Genomic DNA, 24196 nt, shown 5'->3' with positions numbered 1-24196 from the left:
CTGAAATTCAGGAAGGATCACGGCTACGTGATGCTCAATGCCTGATAATTTACAGGATAAGCAATGCTTGTCCCGGTCAGTCTGTGGATAGCAATAGCCACCAAGAAATGAAGTCATAGTTATACACCTATGAAACACCTTTCTTTATTAAGACATGTATTTTGCATTTTAATTCAATTCAGATTAATTAGCGCCTGAAATTGTTAGAGAACTTTATAAGAAGACAGGCGCTTTACGTATCTATAATTTCATTAAAATTACCTGCTTAATTAAAACAAGTGGTTACCTTAATTAAATAGTGTTCCAAAGTTTAAATACTAGTTATTTGAAGTTTATGTTTGAGTCAACGGCCTGCCAAAAGTATAAGCTGAAGTAACATATGATATTTAACTAGTTAAAGTTATTCAAAGCCAGCAAAGGTTTCTTAATCAATTAAATACTAGCAGCTGTTGCTCGCGGTTTTGTTGGCCTTGATGTTGGTTATAGTTTTAAAACATTACTCTCCTTTTTCGCAGTCGGATAAAATTAGCCTGTGTCTATCCATACAAAACACGGTGCTTAGTTAATTTATGGTAATGGAGGTTGGTAACTGCTTGCTGACAGAAAATCTAAGTAATGATTTAATTTAAGAACCTTTTAGGACTTATGATTGTACTGATGTTTGCAGTATCAAATTACTCCTTTTATTTAATTCATTTCAATCTCGAACTGTGAAAAATAAATCATGAAGAATGTGTGAAAGCTTCATGTGAAACCAACAATATTTTACGATTTATGTAACCACACTGCACCGGCGTGCAATAATTTCTGGATTGTACTTGAACTGGAGCCAAGAGAGGTTAAAGTTAATAAGTCTTTATTAGCTTAGGTTATACTATCAAATCTTTTCTCTCTTCTCTTTAAAACAATCTCTTTTGCGGTAGGTTTTCTGATAGGATTTTTACAGTCATAATAAAAATCAATAAACATTTGTGTGATCCACGAATGCTTGTTCCCAGTCTGGGTGTCTGTTGATTATATTCCTTATTGCGGGAGTTGTTTTTTTTTTAACTTACAATAAAAAAAAAGATAATGAGTACAGGTGAAGTGTTTCAACGTTGCAATTTGTTCTAGAGCTGGATGGACTGGAAGGGGAGGATTGTGTTTAGCAGCGGTTCACAAAGCACTGCATTGGGAAGCAGCTCGCACCCCGCGCTGCCCGCGCCCGTGGTCGCGCGACCCTTCACACAGGTATAGCAACTATTCATTGTAGTCACCATGCAAGACGTAATACATTCAACTAAAGTTGGTGAGAAGAGGGAATACAGTAGGTAGGTACAAAGATGTTCCGGTGCATGTTGAAATACCATGCATACGAGGAAGTTGCACGGTGGCGGTTCATTCTTAGTCGGTAAGAGACTGACACTACCCTCTTCCTCCCCCGAGGAGGTGGGTGTCCAAGAGGATTTCCCCGCGTAACTAAACAAAAAGATACAAAGATGTTCAGTAAGAGTCGCGAGCCATCCGGTTGCTTTAGTTCAGGCCCGGTCTGGCTGAAGGGGCTTGAGGTTTTTTTAGTCAGCGAGGGTCCGACATATCCCAAAGCCGTGGCCTCGGCGTGGATTAATATCATTAGCTTTACCACGCCGGCGAAAAACAAAGTAAGGTACAAAGATGCTTATTTCTTATGAAAGTTCTGGCGGTGGCCTTGCGACAGGAAATATAAGGTGATTAACTGGTAAAAGTGATAGCTCTTCACATTCCTCTTCGCTCCATTATATGGTGGGTCGTGTATATTTCTATTAATCATCAACTGATTTAATATATGAGTACCACTTCAACGCCTACCATGGTGGTCTTCTTTCCATATCAACCTGGTGTCAGTGTATAAGCCTTTAAAGTGTCTCACTACAGCCTCGAAGAATTCTCAGGTATGCTTACGGTCTTCACGATGATTTCTTTTACATTGTTTAGCAAGTGACTATGTGATTATTACATTGTATTATGTACAAAATTACGAAAAAACTTGGAAACCCAATAGTCATACCACTAGGATATTAACACTATAATCATAGCGGTATTCAAGGTCACCGCTCCACCGCTTGGTTGGGGAAACCTTACTGATACACAATAATTGGAAATTTAGTACGGGGCGGACCACTCACGGACAATTCCATGAATTTTCAATTTTTGTGTTGGCAAAATGCTTAGGGAAATACGAATGGTGTCAAATTTAATCGATTGCTCGGCCATTGCAATTAACGGAATTGGAGCCCAGGTTTAAATACAATATATAAATTAGTAACAGATGAATTTTAGTTCAGATGGCTAAGTGTTTAGGTATAGTACCACAGGTTAATAAGAGTCATTTGACGTTTTCAAAAATTCAAATAAACATGTCAGACATATTACTCGCAAATCCATGGCCTATTTTCGATTTTGATGTAGGTAAATTTCGCCTTATCCCATTTTCGCTACCAATAACCTCGTACAAGTGAAAAGGCTTTCAGAATATTTTCTGTCATTCGGTATCAAGACCTTGAGGATGTAAGAACACACAAATAGTTCAGTCCCTCACACATAGCAATTACTGCAATTCAAGCTGATTATACCAAGTAATTGAGTCTTTTGTGCCTTTTGTCGTATTGATTCAAATCCAATTACGATTTGCTGTCATTTGAAGAAATTGTAGATTATACATTGTATAGCTGCAAGTAGATTACATACTGGAGGTTTTTAATTAAAGTACACATATAGTTACGATAGTATTTTGCAATTATTAAATGATTAAATGATTTACTCCCGCGTATTTTCGAGACTGCCCTCCTGACGCGGTACAGCCGCTTCAAACGATGGTTACAATTAAGACAGGTTTCTACGGTTTCTACATATAAATTGGTATACGTGGCTCTTTTCTCGCAAAACATAAAGCCGATATTAACAAGCACGCACGCGATGACAAGAAAACTTTAAGACGATTAAAAATAAATTGAACTTTTATAAGATGTTTTATTTGGTTTTTTGTCGACCTGCTTTCAGTCGCCTTTTTCTTCAGTGTAGCTTTGTTCATTAATTTTGATCGATTCGGCGATCGATTTCAAATTAAACCAGTGAAGAGCGAGTTGGACTTGCAACACAAAGGGGTCCTTTCAAATAGGCTAAAGATATTCAAAACAGTTAGGTTGAAACACGTTGGATATCAAACTTATGAACTTAACAACCGATGCTTAACCAAGGTCTATGATAGCGACAGCAGAAATACATATTCTGTAAAAATTACATATGTCTAGCTATCAATATCATACGGCGTGGTGTCTGATGGACTGATGGACAGTCTAACCTCAGTAACAGGCTTCCATTTTTACTCTTTCGGTACGAAACTTTAAAAATAAGGCTCAGATTTCGTCGGAATTTTGTATTGTCTAAATTAATTATTTTTATTGTTGTGTGTATTATGTTTTCTAATTAGTATTATTTTATAGTGATGAGCATAATAATTAAACAATCATGCAAATTATTTTATTCAAATTAATTTTGATGTATGTGTCAAGGTATCTTTATTATCCATTTAATAACTTAGAGATAATAATATATTATTGGTAACTTCAGAATGAACCTTGTTTGACCTACTTTTAAAGGAAGCTGTGGGGATGGAATAAACAGCTTTGCATTTCGTCTTTACAACTCTCATTCGTTTTACTTTATTGCGGATTATATTAATACCAACCTCTGTTTATTTACCTTGCGTTTTGTTAAGAAGTTTCAAATGCCTTGTTAAGTACTAAGGAATTTATTATGGTATTCAGTTGTTTTTATAATTAGTTCTACAGAAACAGTACTGAACTTGGCTTGGAAATTGTTTTCGTGGTTTTATTTAATAACTTGTTGTTGCGCGTGACTTGGTCTGCGCGTTAATGAAGAAATGAGTTAGGAGCTTATAATAATCGGATAAATAGTTTTAGTGTGCACACATCTTCTTTCCGTTTTTTGAACATATTTCATTACTACTCTGCTCCTATCATTCGTTGCGCAACGATATGTGTCCTTCCTAAATCTGTGAGCTATCTACAATGCATTTTTTTGTAATTTGATGTACCTTAAAATAAATCATAATAATTATATTTTTCCTCCAGGTCATCGAAACAGGAGAAGAAGGAAGCCAGTTCCTGTACCGCATCACGTGGGCAAGAACAGGCCTGCCAAAGTCCAGTGGACCAACTCAGCCTCTTTATGAATAGAGGATGGGAGAGTGGCAGTGATATGCGAGTGTGCACTTTAACTACTCCACACAGGGTTGAATTTAGATTGTGAGTGATAGTGTAGTGATGACCTTTTGAACTGCAGTGCTTTGTTTCGAATAACTATTTGAAAAACTTTTAAAACTTTGACATTTGTCTTGAGTATCTGTTGACAGAACAATTATACCGTAATTAAGCATCGTTATGGACTATTGGTGTTTGTTTCACTTTCATGTAATTTATTATTCTGTGATTTCTAAGTCTGCCGATAGATGGCAGTGTGATCTCATTCTATCGTATGTTGTGAATTCTGAGGAACGATAAATTTGGGATATATGCTTTAATTAGACATTGTAAATATCGTGAAACGCAAACCTTATTTTTATTGATGATTGTATATATGTTGTATGTACTTAAGTTATATAGTAACCATAAAGGTTGACACGAAAATGAAATGGAAGTATATTTATTAAAAATAATTTTAACCATTGCAACTATTCTTATTGTTGATTGAAATTATCACTGAAAAATAAACCATGTAATTGGGCATTCTATTACTTCATTCTAAAAGTCTTAATCTGTAAAAAAGTATTAAGATTGTGAGGAGTCCAAGAGGATGTGATACAGCAAAAATAAATAATATATTAATAATTATATTTTAAGAATAATAAACAAAACTGGGATGTAAATATAGTGTAAGTCAAGAACAGTTTGTGATAATCTGTAGTTCGACCACGAGATTTTTTATAACTGTTAATATCAAAACTGGATTAATAATTATACTTAGTGATTTGAACAAAAAAAACTATTAATTAATAAAATTTCATCTTTTTTTAAAGACTGAAAAAAATACTGAACAAATCCTAATAATGTTGTAGATTTTAATGAATAAAGGCTTTATTCATAAGGTCTGGCATAAGTGTCGCGGTACAATGAACTTATTTAAAATCTTGGCCTCAGTAGTTTAGTTAGGAAAGTTACTGGCGCAAAAATCCAAGAATTTTTTTTTTTTTTTTTGGATGAGCAAAAAAATGTCATGACTTACGTTTTGGGTTAGACGGAAGGGGATGTCAGATTTTTACTGACTAAAACCCACCGATATTTCTTCCTTTGCCCTTTGTGTGCCGCATCCGCGGTAATCCAGGGCCCTACGCAAAGTTCCGCCAGAACTTTTAATCATGTCATATCTGAGGTTTGAATTCTTGTACTGTATTATTCCTATTTAATTGCACTCAAAATGATGACTAGGGAAGAATTGGGGTTTTATCGAAAAGCGACTTCACTTAGTTCCAAAAAAACCTCAAGTCACGTACGAATTTTCATTGAGGGAGATTTTATTACGTATAATATAGTAAACGATTTGATAAAAAAAAAACCTTCAAGTTTGACGAATTACTATAAAAATATAACTTCAGTAACTGTTCATGTAGTTTTTTACAAGAAGAAGGCTGCACAAAACAAATACAGTATCATATTATTCCTTTAAATATAATATAAATTAAAAATAAGGCTTTTAAAATTAAACTAGAAAATCAGAATAAAATTTCTGCCAACGAATTTGTAAGATAGTGATGCGTCTAAGCAGAGATAAAAAACATTTTCTCAAACTTGATTTACTCAACTCATCGAAAAGCATTGTTTAAAAAAAACTCAATGTTAATTAATAAATAATTATGTTACATAGATATTAAGCGCATATAATAACTGTTTCAATACCAAATGTTTACTATAACTGGATTATTGATATTATCTCATAAAATTGATGTTAACCGTTCTTATTTAAATTTGATAATAAAATGATGATGAATTGAAATTAATTGGTTTTATTAATACTTTATTTACTTTAAATTAGTAGTAATAGTAGATTAGTAATATTTTGGCATTCCCCACACAATCCCGCACACCCCCTGAAATGCAAAGAAACTTTTATTCCTTTCGAACATTAAAGTGATTAGATCAAATTAAAAAAAAAAGTTAATCAGCGAGAATTATAAATGTAAATACCATTTAAGTAAATTCAAACTTTATCATCAAGTAAGACAATATATTTTGTTTTAATACCTATTTAAGATTCTCCAAAACGACCACTTTGAGCCCCCAGATTGCAATGATCATTCACAATACCCCGTTAACGTCAAATAGAATTTATATCCGTTTTTTCGTGATTTATGAATGCGGTTAATGATTCGTGCCCTGGAATTCTCGCTCTTAATTCAATGAGCACAGAATTTGCGTTGTTTTACATTTATTAGGTGAGATGATCTCGATTGTTTTAAAATCGATTATTTGTGAATCCAATACTCTTGTATGCACTGCGCTTACTTCATCAGTTATAGACCGTTATAGTGTGATGTTGGGAGAATAATAAGTTGATTGAATACGCCATCGGATATAAAAGCTTTATTGGGTTCTTTTTAGATTTTTAGATTTTGATAAAATAATATTACTTTATCAAATTTTTTTGCAGCACTTTTTAATAATACTACAAAAAATATACTTTTGCTGGTTTTAAAACAAACACACACTTGGGTGACTGAACGTGTTAATTTCGAAATTCTGGTAATTTGTTCTATAACTTAACTTGTATAAATAATCATGACCGTAAATAGTTCTAAATGGCGACAGCGGCCGATGTGGATGGGAGGTCACCAGCTGCAACTAAGGAAGTTCGACCAGTTTAATTTCAAAATCAGGTACTAAATATTAATCTGATTTTGAAATTAGGCTCGTTCGTATATATCCACATAAAGATGCCGTATTTGAATTATTAATAACTTCGTGCAACAACCTGCAATACTGAAGCCGCAGCGAATGGATTGGCCGAATTTTCTTCAATGCAGCTGGTGACCTCCCATCTCTATCAGTTGTTGTAGCCGTTTATAACTATGTATTTACGGTCATGGTTTTTTACAACTTTTGAGAAATCACGGATCTGTTTGCTGACTTACTTTAATATTATAAAACGACAGCCGATAGGGGTATATTTTCGTTAGCTCTTCAACTTGACCAATTACATTTAAAACCATAACTTATGGAGCTATTTTTGAAGGACAAGCCCGCCACACATGGCTCCGCTGTAAACCAGGATCCCAATGAAAACCACCTAGCACTTAAGGTTGATCTGCCATAAGGAAAAAGTCTTGAAACCATCATCAAAATTAATTAGAAGTGGTAAATAGACTTTGTGGTGGACTGCAAGCAAACTTTATGGTTGTTAATGTTACTTAAGTTTCCGCTCTTTTCCGTGATTACTGAACAGTTAGCCCGTTGTATGTTAGATAGTTTTATATCCCAACTCCGAGGACTATATGCACATGTTCTTAATATAATTTCAAGAGTGCATACATTTAAATTCAACGCAATTAATGTTTAGAAACGGTTACCGTGATGAATCTGAAACTACTTCAGGATGTAAATCTTATACGCTTCGTTAATCTCATTGAACGTTTGTCTTGATTTATCCGCAGCTGTAAAATAAACACGATAATCGTGTCTTTCCGAGATATCTGTCGTTTTCCCGGTACTAAGACGGTCAAACCTGTTTGACTGAAACCTTTTTAGTTTGGTCAAACTTGCTTGATCATTTGCAAAAATGAATTGAAAAGATTGTCTGAATTTAAAGCTTTTTTAATGAATTTTCATATTTTTTTGTTAAACTGACGAATTAATGCTTTTGCATTGCTGTTTGATTCGAAGTACTGGCAAACAGCCTTGGTTTCAGCTCGTAACGGTCGATCGTCACAGTGGATCTTCACTTGTTTTCTTCTACATGAACGAGTATTATAAAATGATTATAAATATAATTTACGACACAAATTGTTCTGTTTGTTATTTTAATGGTTTAAAGATTATGTTCTGAATTGAGGCAAACTGTCTATGTATCAAAGAAGTTTGTATTACTTGTATGTTGTGAAGTTTTTTAACGCAATTTTCTGCAATAAGCAACGTTTTCCCAAAACTTTTCACTTTTATGTTACTAATTTATTTTGACTACATGCTTAATTAAAAAGGCAATAATCCCAAATCGGGATATTTATTAAGTGTTTTAGTTTTTTCCTAGATTATTCTATATATATGCATCTTTCTTATGATGACCAATGAGAGGGTGTTTCTTTTCATAAAAAAGTAGAAGATGGTCTGCCGTGGTCTCAAAGACTTGATTTTTAAATATATATCGAGTTTGTTTACCAGATCTATTTATTGCCTATGTCAAACATCATAGAATCTATTTTTAGTAAAGTAATTTTATATTACGTTACGTAGAATTTAATACTCATTGTAACTATCATTAAAATATTGCCCACAACTTCAAAGAATATGTTGGTGTATTGACAAATGATGTCACGTTTTATTTTCATAATGACGAAACAAAAAACGAACGATTTTATTTGTATCGTCTGTGTCTGTAAGCCGTAACATTTATTTTACCAGACATAATATTGCCTACGTGTCTCTTAAAATAAATGTTGTTGTAAAGAAATTGTATTCAGAGAACCTATGTTATATATGATGTTAAAATTTAAGAAGAAACAAATAAAATTGGGTACGAAAAACATGTGGAAAAAGTATTTTCATTTCAATGGTTTCGACCTGCCAGATTAGTCAAAGCAAAATAGTGTTTTAAATAACGATTTGCCTTCAAGAAAGCCCTAATATTTTCTACTATAATTTGGCATATGTATGTTAGATAGGTAAAAAATTAAATTGACCCAGAGGAAGGCTATCTGACCTGGCATCTCTTGTAGCCACACAATCCACTCTTGGCCTTGAAACGGTTTAACGATGTTTTTTTAAAAAACGGCTTTGACCTCAGGGTGTTTGTAGCACCGGAGTCTGTTTTTTTTATCTAGCCCTCTGCGTCCCACTGCTGGGCAAAGGCGTCACCCAAATCCTTCCACGATTCTCTATTCTGGCCGTCATGGAACCAGCCCGCGAGGTAAGCGTTAAGATCGTCTCGCCACGACAAAGACGTTTATTTATTAGCCATTCTGGGACACTAAATATATTCCACAATCTTAGAACAATAATTATTTCTTGACACCAACTAGCCTCATTACTTGGACACCCACTATAATTACTTTGATGAACATTATAACGCATCTTAGCGTGTCGATAACTATCTTGCTGTGTGTTATCTAGGTAACAAGATACTTACTCTCACAGTAAGTATAGTCACAAATCCTAAAAAAAGAAACAAACATCCGATTGAATATGTTCTAGTGGTTCAGATTTAAGATATTAATATTGACAAAAATATTGAAAAATGCAAAGATATCCAAATTGTGAGTAGCCCATTTGAAGTAGAAACTTGAATAAATAAAATAAAGAGTGCACGGAGTAGTGAAATTTTCTGTTACAGTGGATTAGAAATTAGTCGTATTAATATTTTTATTTAACGTAAAATTGATAATTAAGAACACGTCAAAACAATTTCTTACGTGATACACGCGAGCCGCTCGGTTCACTCACATTACTTATGAATGAAAATCTCAACAAAACTCAACAGTGAGTAAACGAGATAAGGAATAAAATGTAAAACAAAATGTCAAACAAAAAACATAATTTTCATTGCAGATTATGTTTCATGGCAAACTATAACTTGTTTGAGAGGGAACATCGCATTAAGACTAAAAAAAATGCTTACTTCACCATAATATAAAATGTCACGCTAGCTAATAATAATATGTTACCAAATATATCGTACATCACTGCTAAAGTACTATCTTTATCAGTATCTCAGTAGTATACAATTAAACTCCGAACCGCCACAAGTTTGCATGCTATTGTTTATAATAATTTCTATAAGTTTACATTCAGGCGACGCAATTGGATGAGACACGACTTCATCCGTATATAACTGGGGACGGCGGCGGAAATAAACTATTCAGACACGAGAGCCGTCTGTTTAATAGGACGTGAAGTATGTTGGTGATTGTCACGAAGTTTTTGCTAATAGCACTCTGTTTTTACAGGTGCTCAGCGAACAATGTATCAGCAAGATATTATCCGCGTTACCATCTCGCCCCGCCATACGGATGGATGAACGATCCCAACGGTTTTTGTGTATTCAACAACGAGTTTCATTTGTTTTATCAATTCAACCCTGAATCAAGCCAAGATCCGGGAATCGCGCATTGGGGTCATGCCAGGAGTGCTGACTTATTCCACTGGGAACACCTCCCGATCGCTATGTATCCAGACCGATCATTCGATAAAACTGGAGTGTTTTCGGGAAGTGCTTTAATTGAAAACCGAACCATGTACCTTTTCTACACTGGAAACGTGAATTTTCCCAACCAATATCCTGAACGAGTGCAGCGTCAAGCATTGGCCTTCAGCAAAGATGGAGTGCACGTTGAAAAATATGAAGGAAATCCTATCCTCAAAGCTGAGAACCGCCAGCCGCATATTAGGGATCCAAAAGTGTGGAAACATGGTAATACTTATTATATGGTTTTGGGAAATTCTTACAATAATCACACTGTCGGAAGAGTGCTACTTTATACATCAAAGGATTTAGTTTCTTGGACTGAAGCTTCAATATTGGGTGAGTCTGACGGATCTATGGGCTACATGTGGGAATGTCCTGATTTCTTCGAATTGGGTGGCAAATTCGTACTGCTGTTTTCGCCACAAGGCCTAGAGCCCAGAGGAGATAAGTATAGAAATCTGTATCAAACTGGTTACATAGTCGGCAATTTTGATTATGAAAGCAAATTGTTTACACCCCTAACTGAGTTCATGGAATTAGATCACGGTCATGATTTTTATGCTACACAAACAACGTTGGATACCCGTGGAAATAGAGTTGTTGTAGCTTGGTTTGATATGTGGGAACAGAATTATCCTGATCAGCAGGATGGATTTAACGGACAAATGACTCTGCCACGATACTTATACCTCACAAGAGATTTCAGACTGCTTCAAAAACCTGTGCGACAAGTATCTAATATTCGTGGTAGGAAATTGTATTCTGGGAGAGCTAAACCTAACAATGTTATTAAACTGGATGACAATTCTGCAGAAATTAGAGTAGTGGCGGCTAGATTGAAAAATTTCGAGCTACTCATTGAATCCGAAAATAATACTGTTTCTATAAGTTACGATTACAGAAAAGGTAAAGTGACACTTGATCGGGGAGGCAATGACGGTGTCCGTAGGACAAACTGGCGTCCTTCCCTCAAGCTTTACTGGCAGATATTTATCGACGCAAGTTCCATTGAAGTGTTCTGTGGTAATGGAGAAGTTACGTTCTCCAGTCGATTCTTCCCCACTGGTAATGTGAGTATAAGAGTAGGTGATGACTCGCAAGCTGACGAATTGACAGTTTTTAAACTGAAACGTTCAGTTGATGTGCCCGATCAATAAATTTCGTTCAACGTTGATACCAAAGCTATGTCCAAATTGTATGCTGCTTAAAACTTTCTTTACCTTTGAATTTCGTGATCACCTGTGTGACCCAAAACAGACGATTTTGGCTCTTGATAAGACCGATGATTCCACTAGCTCCAAACGTTGTTTTATAATAATTTCCAGTTCCTCGCATTGTGCATAATTACTAGAGCTTCTTTGTTAATTTACTTTCTTTTTAATTTTAATTTAAAAGTTAAGTTTACTTGTTTAATAATTATAATAATTTTTAAAAACACTTGTGCAAATAATGAGGCTATAAATATTAATAATATCCTACTCGACATGACGTCGAAATATCTAGTATATTTTTGGTTATTAAATACATAATATATTATATAGTACGGAACCTTAATAATGTTGAAATAGTGAGTCAAAAACAAAATTGCTCAATAAAAGTTTATGAGAAATCTTGTTTTTATTTCGAAACCTTCTCCATGGTGGCCTTCGTCCAAAATGAGACATTTAAATCCAAAAAGTTATTTTAATGATGACCTTAAAAATATTATTATTAGGTTAATAAAACTTAAAATTGAAGTCAGACTTGCAAAATTTTCCTTACTAAATACTTGACATGATTTTGGACCTTGACTTTTGGTTAATAATGATCTTAATAAGGAATTAGCTGTCAACTATTTATTATTCAACTGTTTTATGGGTAAAAACAGAACCCTACACATGAGGCTCTGCTGTGAAAGACTTAAATTTTTCATACAATTTTTCACCTAACTTATTTGTTTATCTTCGGCCTATTTGTATGGAGCCCTGTGTCGCGAATAGGACTCGCACTTGACCTTGACACTAGCAAAATGTAGAACAAACCTGCTGCACGCGTAACTCTTTTCAGACTCTTCTATTTTTAATTCGATACTATTAATTGACACCATGTTTGTAATGACATAATAAATAATAATATGAACATTTTGTATTGCATAGTGTTACAAGAAACTTTTATGGTACACTTGAACAAATAGTAATTTTTAAAATGTTCATTATAAATAGTAATTATTCTTTTACAGTTTTTGACATAACATCTGTTACTATTTAACTTCATCAAATAATTAATTATGATAATGTGAATTACAATTTTAAATTGCATATATTAAATTGTTGCAATTACACAAGTCTACTATATCTACCCGTGTCTTACCCGTGTGGTGCCGGGCTAGAATTGCACCACCCCATTTCTTCTCGTGGGTGTCGTAGGAGGCGACTAAGGGACAAAACAACACCGGGGGCGGGCAGCAGCGCCCCACGGAGAATAACTGTACCACAGAACTGCGGTCACCAACCCGCATGCCAAGCGTGGTGACTACGGCAAATCCCCCCCTTATGCAGCACAATTTAAATTCACGGCCCCCAGTTCCCGGTAGCTGCACTATTCCTGGCCATGGTACCGGCCACGGTAACGGTGCAGTGGGGGGTGCTAAGAATCCCCGGGTGACGGCAGGGTACCTACGCAAATTGACTTTGGCGACGTATAACGGACGTACACTACGGCTGAACGAGCACGTTGCCGAATTGGAAGTAGAGTTAAGTCGTATTAACTGGCATATCGTAGGGTTATCAGAACTTCGAAGACAGGGGGAGGAGACGATAACTCTCGAGGCTGGTCACTTACTCTATTTCCGAGAAGGACACCAACCATCTCAAGGTGGCGTCGGTTTTATGATCCACAAGTCACTCAAGGGCAGCATTGTGGAAGTTGGCAGTGTGTCGGCAAGGGTGGCATACCTTGTTCTTAAAATAACGGAGCGTTACACTTTGAAGGTCATTCAAGTGTATGCCCCAACGTCTTCGCACCCAGACGACGAAGTCGAGGCCATGTACGAAGACATAGTGAAAGCTATGTCTCGTACCAAAACATTCTACACTGTTGTCATGGGTGACTTCAACGCCAAAGTAGGAGTACAAGAGAATGGCGAGTCGAGAGTGGGTCCCTTCGGCTTTGGGCGCAGAAATCACAGGGGGCAAATGCTGGTAAACTTCCTCGAGGCTCAGGGGCTCTTCCTGATGAACTCATTCTTTCAGAAGAAGCCCCAAAGGAAGTGGACCTGGCGGAGCCCCGATAACGTGACGAGGAACGAGATAGACTTCATTATGTCAAACAAGCGCCAGATATTCAGAGATGTCTCTGTGATTAACAGGGTCAATACCGGTAGTGATCACCGACTGGTAAGAGGCACTCTGAGTATAAATCTCAAAATCGAGCGAGCGCGATTGATGAAGTCAACTCTCAGACCAACCCTGCCCCAGGTCGAGGCTGGCTGCCAAAGCGAAAGCTTCCAGTTGGAGCTACGAAATCGATTCGCTATGTTGGAAACTACTCAGGATATTAACGACGCCACCGATTGTCTGGTACGGGTTGTCCGTGAGGTGGGCTATAAGTATTTTCGACCGATGAGTAATGGACGCAAGTCGGCACTCACCAGCGAGACCCTGGAATTGATGAGGAAACGGCGAGAAAACATAAACGCAACACCGTCTGAGCGTCAGGTACTTAACAGGGAGATAAAAAAGCTGATAAGACGCGATACTCGGCGTGCGAATACCCGATCCATTGAGCAAGCTATAGAGCGGAACCAAGGCTCAAAAGTATTTTCCAAGGCTCATATCTCCCGTTGTCACCTGACAAAACTCAGTACGTCACAGGGCACTACCGTTACCTCGAAGCCAGAGATACTCGCTGAAGTCGAAAAGTATTATGGGGACTTATACTCACCAAAATCGAGCCCGCCCCAAGCACACAGCGCGGATGACCCACGAGCCAGACTTACACGCCACCTTACAGACGAGCTTCCCGACATTGACATGGGTGAGATTAGAATAGCTCTCGGACAGCTACACAACAACAAAGCTCCGGGAGATGACGGAATAACCACTGAGCTGCTCAAGGCAGGTGGAACACCTGTCTTGACAGAGCTTGTTAAGCTCTTCAATTCCGTCATCCATACTGGCATAACACCGGAGGCATGGAGCAGAAGCGTGGTGGTATTATTTTTCAAAAAAGGCGAATTATCGCCACGCGCGCCACCACGGGGGCGGTAATTTTCGCGGTCTCGCCCAAAAGTTCGATGACTTCCAGCCACCGGAGCAGGCCGGGTTTCGAAAAGGCTACAGCACCGTGGACCACATACATACGCTAAGGCAAATTATACAGAAGACAGAGGAGTATAATCAACCTCTATGCCTAGCGTATGTGGACTACGAAAAAGCCTTCGACACCGTCGAGACCTGGGCTGTGATGGAATCCATGCAGAGATGTCTCGTGGACTGCCGATATGTCGAGGTGCTGAGGTGTTTGTACAAGGCTGCGACAATGACCGTTCAAGTACAAGAACAGAGCACAAAACCAATCCAATTGCGTCGAGGAGTAAGACAGGGAGACGTAATCTCTCCGAAACTGTTTACAAACGCATTGGAGGACGTTTTTAAAACGCTTGATTGGAAAGGACGGGGATTGAACATCAACGGTCAGTACATCTCACACCTGCGATTTGCAGATGACATAGTCATCATGGCGGAATCTCTGCAGGAGTTGGAGCTGATGCTTAACGGCCTAAGCGATTCTTCGCGACGTGTGGGTCTCGGAATGAACCTAAATAAAACTAAAGTCATGTACAATGGCCTTGTTCTTCCGAGACCCGTGGTCGTAAATGGCGCTGCTCTCGAGGTTGTGCAAGAATACATATATCTTGGCCAAACCATCCAACTGGGGCGACACAACTTCGAGAAGGAAGCGAGCAGAAGAATACGTTTGGGCTGGGCAGCATTCGGGAAGCTACGTCATATCTTTGAATCGTCGATACCACAATCCCTTAAGACCAGGGTCTTTAACCAGTGCGTCCTACCCGTAATGACGTATGGAGCTGAAACGTGGACACTCACCGTGGGCCTGGTCCATAAATTCAAGGTTGCTCAGCGTGCGATGGAGAGAGCGATGCTCGGGGTATCTCTGGTGGATAAAATTCGTAACGAAGTCATCCGCCAGAGAACCAAAGTTACCGATATTGCTCGCAGAATCAGCACGCTGAAGTGGAAATGGGCCGGCCATGTCTGCAGACGGACAGACGGTCGATGGAGCAGACACGTGTTAGAGTGGAGACCACGTTTAGGCAAACGTAGTGTAGGACGTCCTGCGGCACGATGGACCGATGATTTGAAGAAGGTGGCTGGCAGCGGATGGATGCGGGCTGCCCAGGACCGGGATGGTTGGCGCTCTTTGGGGGAGGCCTACGTTCAGCAGTGGACGGCGATAGGCTGAGATGATGAGATGATGACTATATCTAGTGTAGAATAATCCAGTATTTAGCAAAGTATTTACAGTCCTCTTTCAATTGCCTTAACATCAAAAACTATTTCGTGATCTCTATTGATATTTCTGGTAATTGGAATGGAAAACAAATATTATTATATTGACAACTATAAAGGTAGTAAACCCAAAGCACAAAATATATACATAGATAAGTCAATATGCAGGAAGGAAAATTCAAATATTTTGTCTGGTCTACTGTTTCCATAAGCTGGGCAAAAGCCTCCCAAAATCCTTCCACCATTCTCTATCCTCGGTTACATGACGATAAAACTACATAATATATGGCTGCAAAATACTAAAAACAAAATTCCATAGATTTTCCATGTTTCACAGTTCTGTTTTCATACCTACCCATTCATTATATCTACATTAAGAACAATCACCTATAGAAGGTCGCTTGTTTGCCATAATAATGTGTGCAAAAACGTGCTACATGTTCATAAACTATATTATTAAGATAACAAAGAAATTGACACACTTATCTCAAAACAATAAGGTTGCAATTCGCATGGTCCTACTAATTCGAAAAACTATGACGTCTCGTGTGTTTTTAACAAGGAAACTATGTGAAAATGTGTATACAAGTTAACCTTTCTCAGCGATGGTTATCATCATAGTTATGTTCTCCTACGTAATACCGACAATCAGTATTCCTATCGAGTATTGTTTTTTTTTCTGGGACTAGCCCGCCACACATGTCCGTCATTGCAAGTCTTGAAAGCCAGGATCTACAATGAAACCAACGAAAACCACCGACCACAGTTCGGTGTGTCCCAGGGCAACAATTAACTGCGTTGGAATCCGCAACGAAACTAATCAGAAATAGTGTTATAAAAGGGAGGAGTAAGAAAAAAAGTATAGTGTCACTTTAAAATTGTTTATGGTTGTCTGATCCTAAGCAGTAAATTCTTGGGTTAGCTTCCAACCATGTTGATCAGGCTCCAGTTATATTGAACAATAAACCAAAAAAATATTCTAATAGATATTATTTGTCAAGAAAAGTATGAAACTTGTGCGCATAAATCAATTCAAATTATGACACCTGATTCCAATGATTTTCTATGAAACTAAATAGTAAATTTTTATATATCATTTTATATCATGGGACAACTCACACACGGTTATCTGATCCCAAGCTAAGCAGAGCTTGTGTTATGGTAACCAGACAACTGATAAACTTACTTATATATTTCTAAATACATACATATTATAGATAAATTACACCCAGACACCAGAACAAATGATCATGCTCATCACACAACATTTGTCCTGGGCGGGAATCGAACCCGGTATAGCAGTCAGGGTCAATAACCACTAGACCAACAGGCCCGTCGAAATGTATATTTAAAAATACTACACAGCAAACTTTATAACCAATTACATTTTTTTAGTCCTTTTTGTTCATAGAATGCCGTGCGAAAGGCTTCAGGTTGCAGCCAAACCTAAATAGCCATATTTGCAACACTAATGCCTAATACCAGAGTAAACTTGCAACCGACGTGTTCAGTTCAAGTTTCAAGTGATTTGAAGGATCATTCAAGTATACAACTTTGTATGAGCAGACACGTGTACATCGTGATAAGCAGGAACGAAGATATGAAGGATTGCCACGAATTGCCACATACCGGCACTAAAACGTGGGCTGACGTTGCACCGCGATTTTAGTTTACTCAGTAAGACACTACCTATCCCCTGATAGAATGGCCAAAGCGACTAAAATATGATGGTCTATTTGATTATTTTATAAACCTTATCTTTCCAAAATAGCTGATGATTTACTAGTAAACCTGTTTAAAACTAGCCAAAACCACGGCCTGCTTGGTATGAGCTCTAAAAAGGAAAAAGGTAAAAAAGGGAGATATTTCGGACGATGTTGGCTCTGAGAAAAGTGGAGATTGGATCCACTAAATTGGAGAAAGGTGTTTCTGGTTGGTGCTAATCTGTCATTTATCCCTTCCCGTGGGTGGAAAATAATAATGTTCAAGGTGTGAACAAAATAGTAAAAAGGTGTTTTACTACGACATCAAATGCAAAACGTGGAATGGACCAGCTCGCATTCTCAATGCCGATGGTTTTGCTTTAGAAGCTAATGGTGTAGGTATTGATGATGCAAATGCTCGTGAGTAGGTGTTCTCTAAGAACTAAGTGACTCTGTTCCTTATCAGCTATTTATAGTTTCACAATAGGGTTAGTATCGTCATTAAATGCTCAGATAGTCGGGTTATAGGTCACACAAACTATAATTGTGCATCGTTCTACTGGTACATACCCAAATAATGTTTAGTTATTGTTTTAGTTTTTAAATACAAGGTCCTGCAAATGGTTTTGCCTCCGTAAATGTCCGAGACCATTGCAAAAGGAGCTCTTAAATAGCAATAAAAACCTTGAGTTAATGTGATTGACAAAATGCAAAATCAGCTTAAAGATGTCCAACTACTTAGCACAGGCTTTGTCGTCGATGTTTTTTAAATAATAGATTGCTTAAAATAATCACATTAGTTAATTGCCTGCGTTACGATCGGACCTACATCTCGAGGTTCCAAACCCATTCATATAGCCGCTGGATCACCACGACATTTTAACTCTGAGCTTCAATTTTGAAACAAGTAAAAAAATATCAATTCAATTTTCAACTATCCATTTAGATATCTGTTCGAGATATCAGTTTATAGTACGTGTGATCGATATCTTTTTGTGACACTTTAAAAGCTTTGCACTTTTTTCTAGTGGTATTTCACTTAAATGAAACTGTTATTTCAAATATATTCTCTTTATTAACACAGCGGTTGTATTCAGAATTTATATAGAAACGTTTATCAGTTATATATTACATCAGTCATAATACAAGCTTTGCTTAGTTTGAAACTAGATGGCGTTGTGTGAAAAAGTTGTGAAACTGGTGCAACCGTGTTTGATGTGTGGGCAGTATTCATTGTTCAAACTAATTTCGACAGCGTCAAATTATCCTTTGATTAAACACTGGAATAGTTTACATAAATTTTAGTGAGTCTAATTTAATTACGGGATAATATAACAACGTTAAATGTCAGACTATAAACAGGTTCTCAAAATATCAGGAATCATTCGATATAATACCTAAAACATTTTCTATAGTCAAACACACCTTGAACTACCTTTCCATTTAAACAGATACCAGTTTTGGATGGAATCTAATCATTCAAAATTATGTTTATAAATTTTACTGAATACAAAGAAAAAAACAATAATGTCTAGAATGAAAGCAGTTTGGAAATCTTTTTATTCGGATCAGAAACCATAAGAAAAAAGCGGTCAAGTGCGAGTCAGATTAGCAACCCGATGGTTCAGTCCCGAGAACTTATCAACTTCAGTCATGTTCTTTTTTGGAAATTATAATTTCAATATTAATAGATATTTAATGTCATCCTAAAATGCGGCAATAAATGTAATTTTTTTCATTGTATAGAACACATATTATTGGATTACAATAAATTTTGTGATGACAGAAATGATTTTGCCTACACTTTAAGTCTTAGAAGACCATTAGCTTCGCCAGACAATTCTCTACTCAAAGTCTTTTTTTGTTCAATTTCTTACATGTTTTGGACAAAAGAAATATCGTTTCTATTGAAACAACTTTTTCACACCTTAATATTGAATGAATTCAAAATTCAATTTGTTACTTTTGATTGACCCTCCCTTAAAAAGCATTTATTTCGTATTCAAGTTTGACAGACTTGACACATGAGTATCTAGCGAATTAAACAAACATGGCCATTCAAGTGAAAATCGAATTCACAACACTGAGGGTTCTAAACAAATGGGATAAAGAAAAAAATCTCAAAACCACTATATCATAACTACAAGTTTATTTAATTTGCCTTACAAAATAAATGTTAGTAATTAACGTTGGAACAGATTGAGGTAACCCTTTTATGCCGAAAGATAAATTAGTGGTTTCACTTTATAATCTACAATAAATAATTGTGTGTACTTAAAACAAAGCGCTTTTTTAAGGTGCTTCAACCAACGGGTAACAACGGCGATCTCTAACTACTACAGTATCTATGGTTACTGCTGTCTGTTTGTCTGTTCGTCTGTCACTAGACTGGATCTCATGAATCATTACAGCCAGTCTGTTGATATTCTGATCAAGTGCGTAAATTATAGTAAACAAATTATAAGCTTCATTCTCCAATAGTCAGCATTGGTCTAAAAACAACATAAAAAATATCTTAATGAAATTAGGTCACGTCTGGTCAAACCTGACCTGGTGATAACATCGCTATTACTGTAATACTTTGGAATTCTTTCTTTATTAACTTTTTGTTTTCATAGGTTTCTAGTAGATTAGAATCATTACGTAAATTAGGCAGAACCCGGAAGCTTTGATTCGACACGCACATTTACTATTGTTTGCTTGTATAAATTTCTAAAATAGGATAAGAAAAACTTTTGACTCGTATTTTTGTAAAAACCTCACGACACACGAATCAAACTTCCTGAATTTGGGAATCGTTTTTTTTATTCCTCCTTCTTATGAAATCCTTTGTATTATGTTTTTTTTTGGCAGTCGAAAGCGTCGTTTGTAAGCTTTAAACGTACTTTATAAGGTAGCTGATAGGTATAAGGGACAAAGTAAAAATAGTAAGCTAATGTCATCCGCCTTTTCACGAATGATGTGAATAAAATAAAATACAAAGATTTTACAAAAGCTGTTTTATTAAAACTACAATTAATTTAAAGAATGATCAGGTTTATTTAAACAATCCATGTTGAAACTTTGATTTAATACGCTATGTATTATGGTTTTCAAATGATTTTGTGTTTTAAGTAAGTACAGCATTTAAATTACAGTGCCTTCTTATACATAGTATTTAAAAATACATACAATATTATTGTTAAATTTACAATTAAAAATAAAATTTTCCTTATGCGAAAATGACTTTTATTACCTTGAGGTAACTCTCCAACTGAGTTTCGCTGTTACTCAAAAGTTTTTAATTAAATATCATTCTTTGCTGTTGCATTTTATAAGGTAAATCACATTTGAATAATGTGGTGTTCTATTAAAACATTCGTTTACAAAAACGGTGGAAAAAAAACAAAGCTTAGTTGAATCACTGGGGCTAATTATCGAAGACAGGAGAAAGATATGGCATTATTTAAGACTCTAATATCAAACGTTATTGCATTTTGTTGTATTTGTGGAATAACAATTTAGTACACACATCAATACCAATGAACATATTTTCAATTGCATAATTAGTAACGAATTTCATGACTAAAACACAAAGCAAAATTCATTCTTCAAAACTTTCCTAAAATGGTTAAAATAAAACAAAATCTATATAGATAGGTGTTGTCTAACTATTTACAAACTTAATTTAGTTGTAAATTACTTTTACTAAATAAAATAGCATTAACATAATCTACTGTGTTTAATAATTGTGACAGGCTACCAAATTAATTACATAGGACTTAGGTTTTACCTTGGGGTATAAATAAATAATATTTCTCACTGTTTAAAATAAATATTTCACCGATTAAGTACTTTATGTTTTACTTGCTACTTTACAGCAGGGATATTTTTATTTATTTTAAACTCTTCAATTGATCATTGACATTTGTATTTTTTTAATATACACAACCTTTTTTGTTTTAATATCACTGGCAAAACAAATAAACTGGCATACATAAAACAAATGATTGCTTGTAATCGAATATTATTAAAAACAAATTAGCATTTAATTTGAACAGCGCACCTAACGCTTAATCGGATTTAAATTTTAATACCATATTTTTGTATTTATTAGTGACATTATTTAGGCACGTGGATAATCGTACCTGTGGATATAAATATTTATCAACGTTAAGTTGGCACAGTTAAGCAAAAAAGGTATTACGAAAATTGCAAAATATTTACTATAGCGGTATCGGTCGCGAAATTGATATTGGAAAAAATAAAAAATTACAGTTTTGCAAGCGATTTTAAAGTCATGTTCGTTTTTCAACTTTCATAATTCCCTTTTTCGGACTTTATTAGCAGATGAAAATAATCATTTTTCTCCTTGCATTTTGAATATGAGGGTATTTTCAATTCAAAGGACTTTTACACTTTAAATGGTAAAAACTTAATACAACTTATAACTAGGTACATTTCTAATGTAGGATGATTTGTACACAATTTTGTACTTTAATTATAAATAAAAGTACAATCGAATGTCGGTCGATAAACAATTGTTACCATACTAGGTAACGTGATACAAAAATGTTACCTAAAATGTATTTAAAATAATTTGTACTAGGTATTCACAGAAAAAAAATACTTTCTTATCTATTATATACTTTAAGTATTTTTAGGCTTATAAACTAAGTTCTCTTCCAATAACATAATACTCGTTTCAGAACCAACCTCCGTACTTCAGCTACCTTAACAAAAACTGGTTGGTGAACATTCGGGGTTTAAAAAGTTCAATTTTACGTTAAAGTTTCATTAACATGGCTTCCAACGCTGCCGTGGCCTCCAAAATCCTCGATCATACCCTTGATGGAACTGCTTGCACCAGAGAACAGGGCTATCAAAGAGATGATTCCAATGATGATGTTCTTCCAGAGGACGTAGTTCAAGGGTCCAAGGCCGTTGTCCCAGCGGTAGACGGTGTCAACCACAGCCGGGAGTAGAAGACCGAGGGTTGAGAAGAAAACGGCTCCAACAAAGCTGATGACCAGTTCCAAGTTTGGGAACGCTGCGGCGATGGCGACTGGAGTGGTGAAACAAAAAAACTTGTAAAATAAAAACAAACAGTAAATGAAGTAACTAAGGGAAATAAAATCCCCCTTTCCTTCAAAGATGATGATGAAGAAAAATATGCCTCTTTCCATCGATACAAGGTCGAAATTTTAATTTCGTTCTTTAATGTACATATTACATTAGGCAATAAATGGACCGGCAAAAACCTCTGTCTATTAATACGAGTTTGGCGATATTGAAATTGACCATATTTTTTTTTATAAATACTGCAGGTGAACTAAGGATAGCTAAATATCTTGTTACGTTAACTGTTTGTAAATCACTTGAAGATAAAGGCTTCTATCAAAAAACACATTTATAGTATTTTATTGCCTTCCGTACAAAACAACAGGTAAAATAAGATACATGTTCCAAATACTCAAGAAAACGTTATAAGTATAAACAGGGTCATTAATTATGTGGTAAGGACACTGTTGTTTGGAATGAAAAAGGATTACCGTTTTAATTAAAGGAAGAAACTGATATTCATTAGTCACTGGTAGGGGAAATAAATGGATATGGAAATGTTGAATATTGGAGCAATTAAATCAACGGTAATTATGATCAAATTGGAAAAGTAAGTATTGTTAGGTTGGACATTGTAAATAATAAACACATAAGATGAGATAAGAGGAAATAAATGACACATTTTTGATGTCCAAGTGCGAAGAAACTGTTCATAATCATATACTATTACAAATGTAATAGTTACAAATAAATAGTAGGTGCCCGATTAATTTGTAGACCTATAATATTATCTACACCTTAATAAAGTTCTTGTTTAAATGTCAAACAATGTACTGGAATTTGTTATTAGAAAGGCCAAAAGCTAAATCTTATTGAAACTCAGTCATTAGTTAAATCAAAGACGAAAATGGAAATATAATGTCATAATAAGCAACTTTGTGTATCGAAATTGAAATATTATAAATTTGCTCACGATACTAGGAATTCAGGCAAGAATCTCATCAAATTCAATTTGCGTCACGGCTTCAATAGATGATTAAATTTTGTAAATAAGAGAATTTGTATAATCCCACAGATAATACTAGCTGTTTTAGAAATCGTATGAGCTGATGACTCAGAAAGTAGAAGTTTATGAGGAAAATCAAAGTTATCAATGTGAGAGCTATGTTTACTTGAGTCATTTTACGTTATTAAATTCTTGTATGAATTAAGTAAGGAGTTCAGAAGTCATTTAATATCCTATAGGTAATATGTCCTGTAACATCTGATGGTATATTTGGCATAAAGGGGGCAATATCAAATAACAGAGTGGTGGGATATCGATGCACCAACATCGCGAAATTGCTGAACTATTTTACAATGTTTTATTGAAGAAATGATAAGCATGGGAAATTACAGCTTCACTGTTACTTACTTTTTGTCCCCGTATATTGGTTGTGGTCACATGTCCAATTAAAACACACTGTCAGGCAAAAGCTTCCACATCTTCTTGGTCAAAAAATTATATCATAAAAT

The 24196-nt window shown here is 35.8% G+C and overlaps 3 protein-coding genes across 3 annotated transcripts in view; 2 read left to right on the top strand and 1 right to left on the bottom strand.

Annotated features, from left to right (window-relative positions):
* LOC113506960 (cholecystokinin receptor type A-like) overlaps nucleotides 1–1891 on the top strand; it is a 94108-nt gene extending 92217 nt beyond the window's left edge. Inside the window, exon 11 of the mRNA XM_026889809.1 lies at nucleotides 1114–1891. Coding sequence (XP_026745610.1) covers nucleotides 1114–1148 — 35 coding nt within the window. The 3' untranslated portion in view covers nucleotides 1149–1891. The remainder of the gene's footprint in view (nucleotides 1–1113) is intronic.
* An 8208-nt stretch (nucleotides 1892–10099) lies between these two features.
* Nucleotides 10100–11621, top strand: LOC113506951 (sucrose-6-phosphate hydrolase-like). Its single transcript, XM_026889798.1, has one exon. It carries the CDS (start codon nucleotides 10140–10142, stop codon nucleotides 11583–11585), a length of 1446 nt encoding a protein of 481 aa, XP_026745599.1. The 5' UTR covers nucleotides 10100–10139; the 3' UTR covers nucleotides 11586–11621.
* A 9004-nt stretch (nucleotides 11622–20625) lies between these two features.
* LOC113506931 (proton-coupled amino acid transporter-like protein pathetic) overlaps nucleotides 20626–24196 on the bottom strand; it is a 36449-nt gene continuing 32878 nt past the window's right edge. The window contains exon 10 of the mRNA XM_026889778.1: nucleotides 20626–22685. Coding sequence (XP_026745579.1) covers nucleotides 22402–22685 — 284 coding nt within the window. The 3' untranslated portion in view covers nucleotides 20626–22401. The remainder of the gene's footprint in view (nucleotides 22686–24196) is intronic.

This window comes from Trichoplusia ni, chromosome 2, assembly GCF_003590095.1.
Source record: "Trichoplusia ni isolate ovarian cell line Hi5 chromosome 2, tn1, whole genome shotgun sequence".
Taxonomy (NCBI): Eukaryota; Metazoa; Arthropoda; class Insecta; order Lepidoptera; family Noctuidae; genus Trichoplusia; species Trichoplusia ni.
Note: the sequence above shows the minus strand (reverse complement) of the source record. Positions and strands in the feature narration are given on the sequence as shown.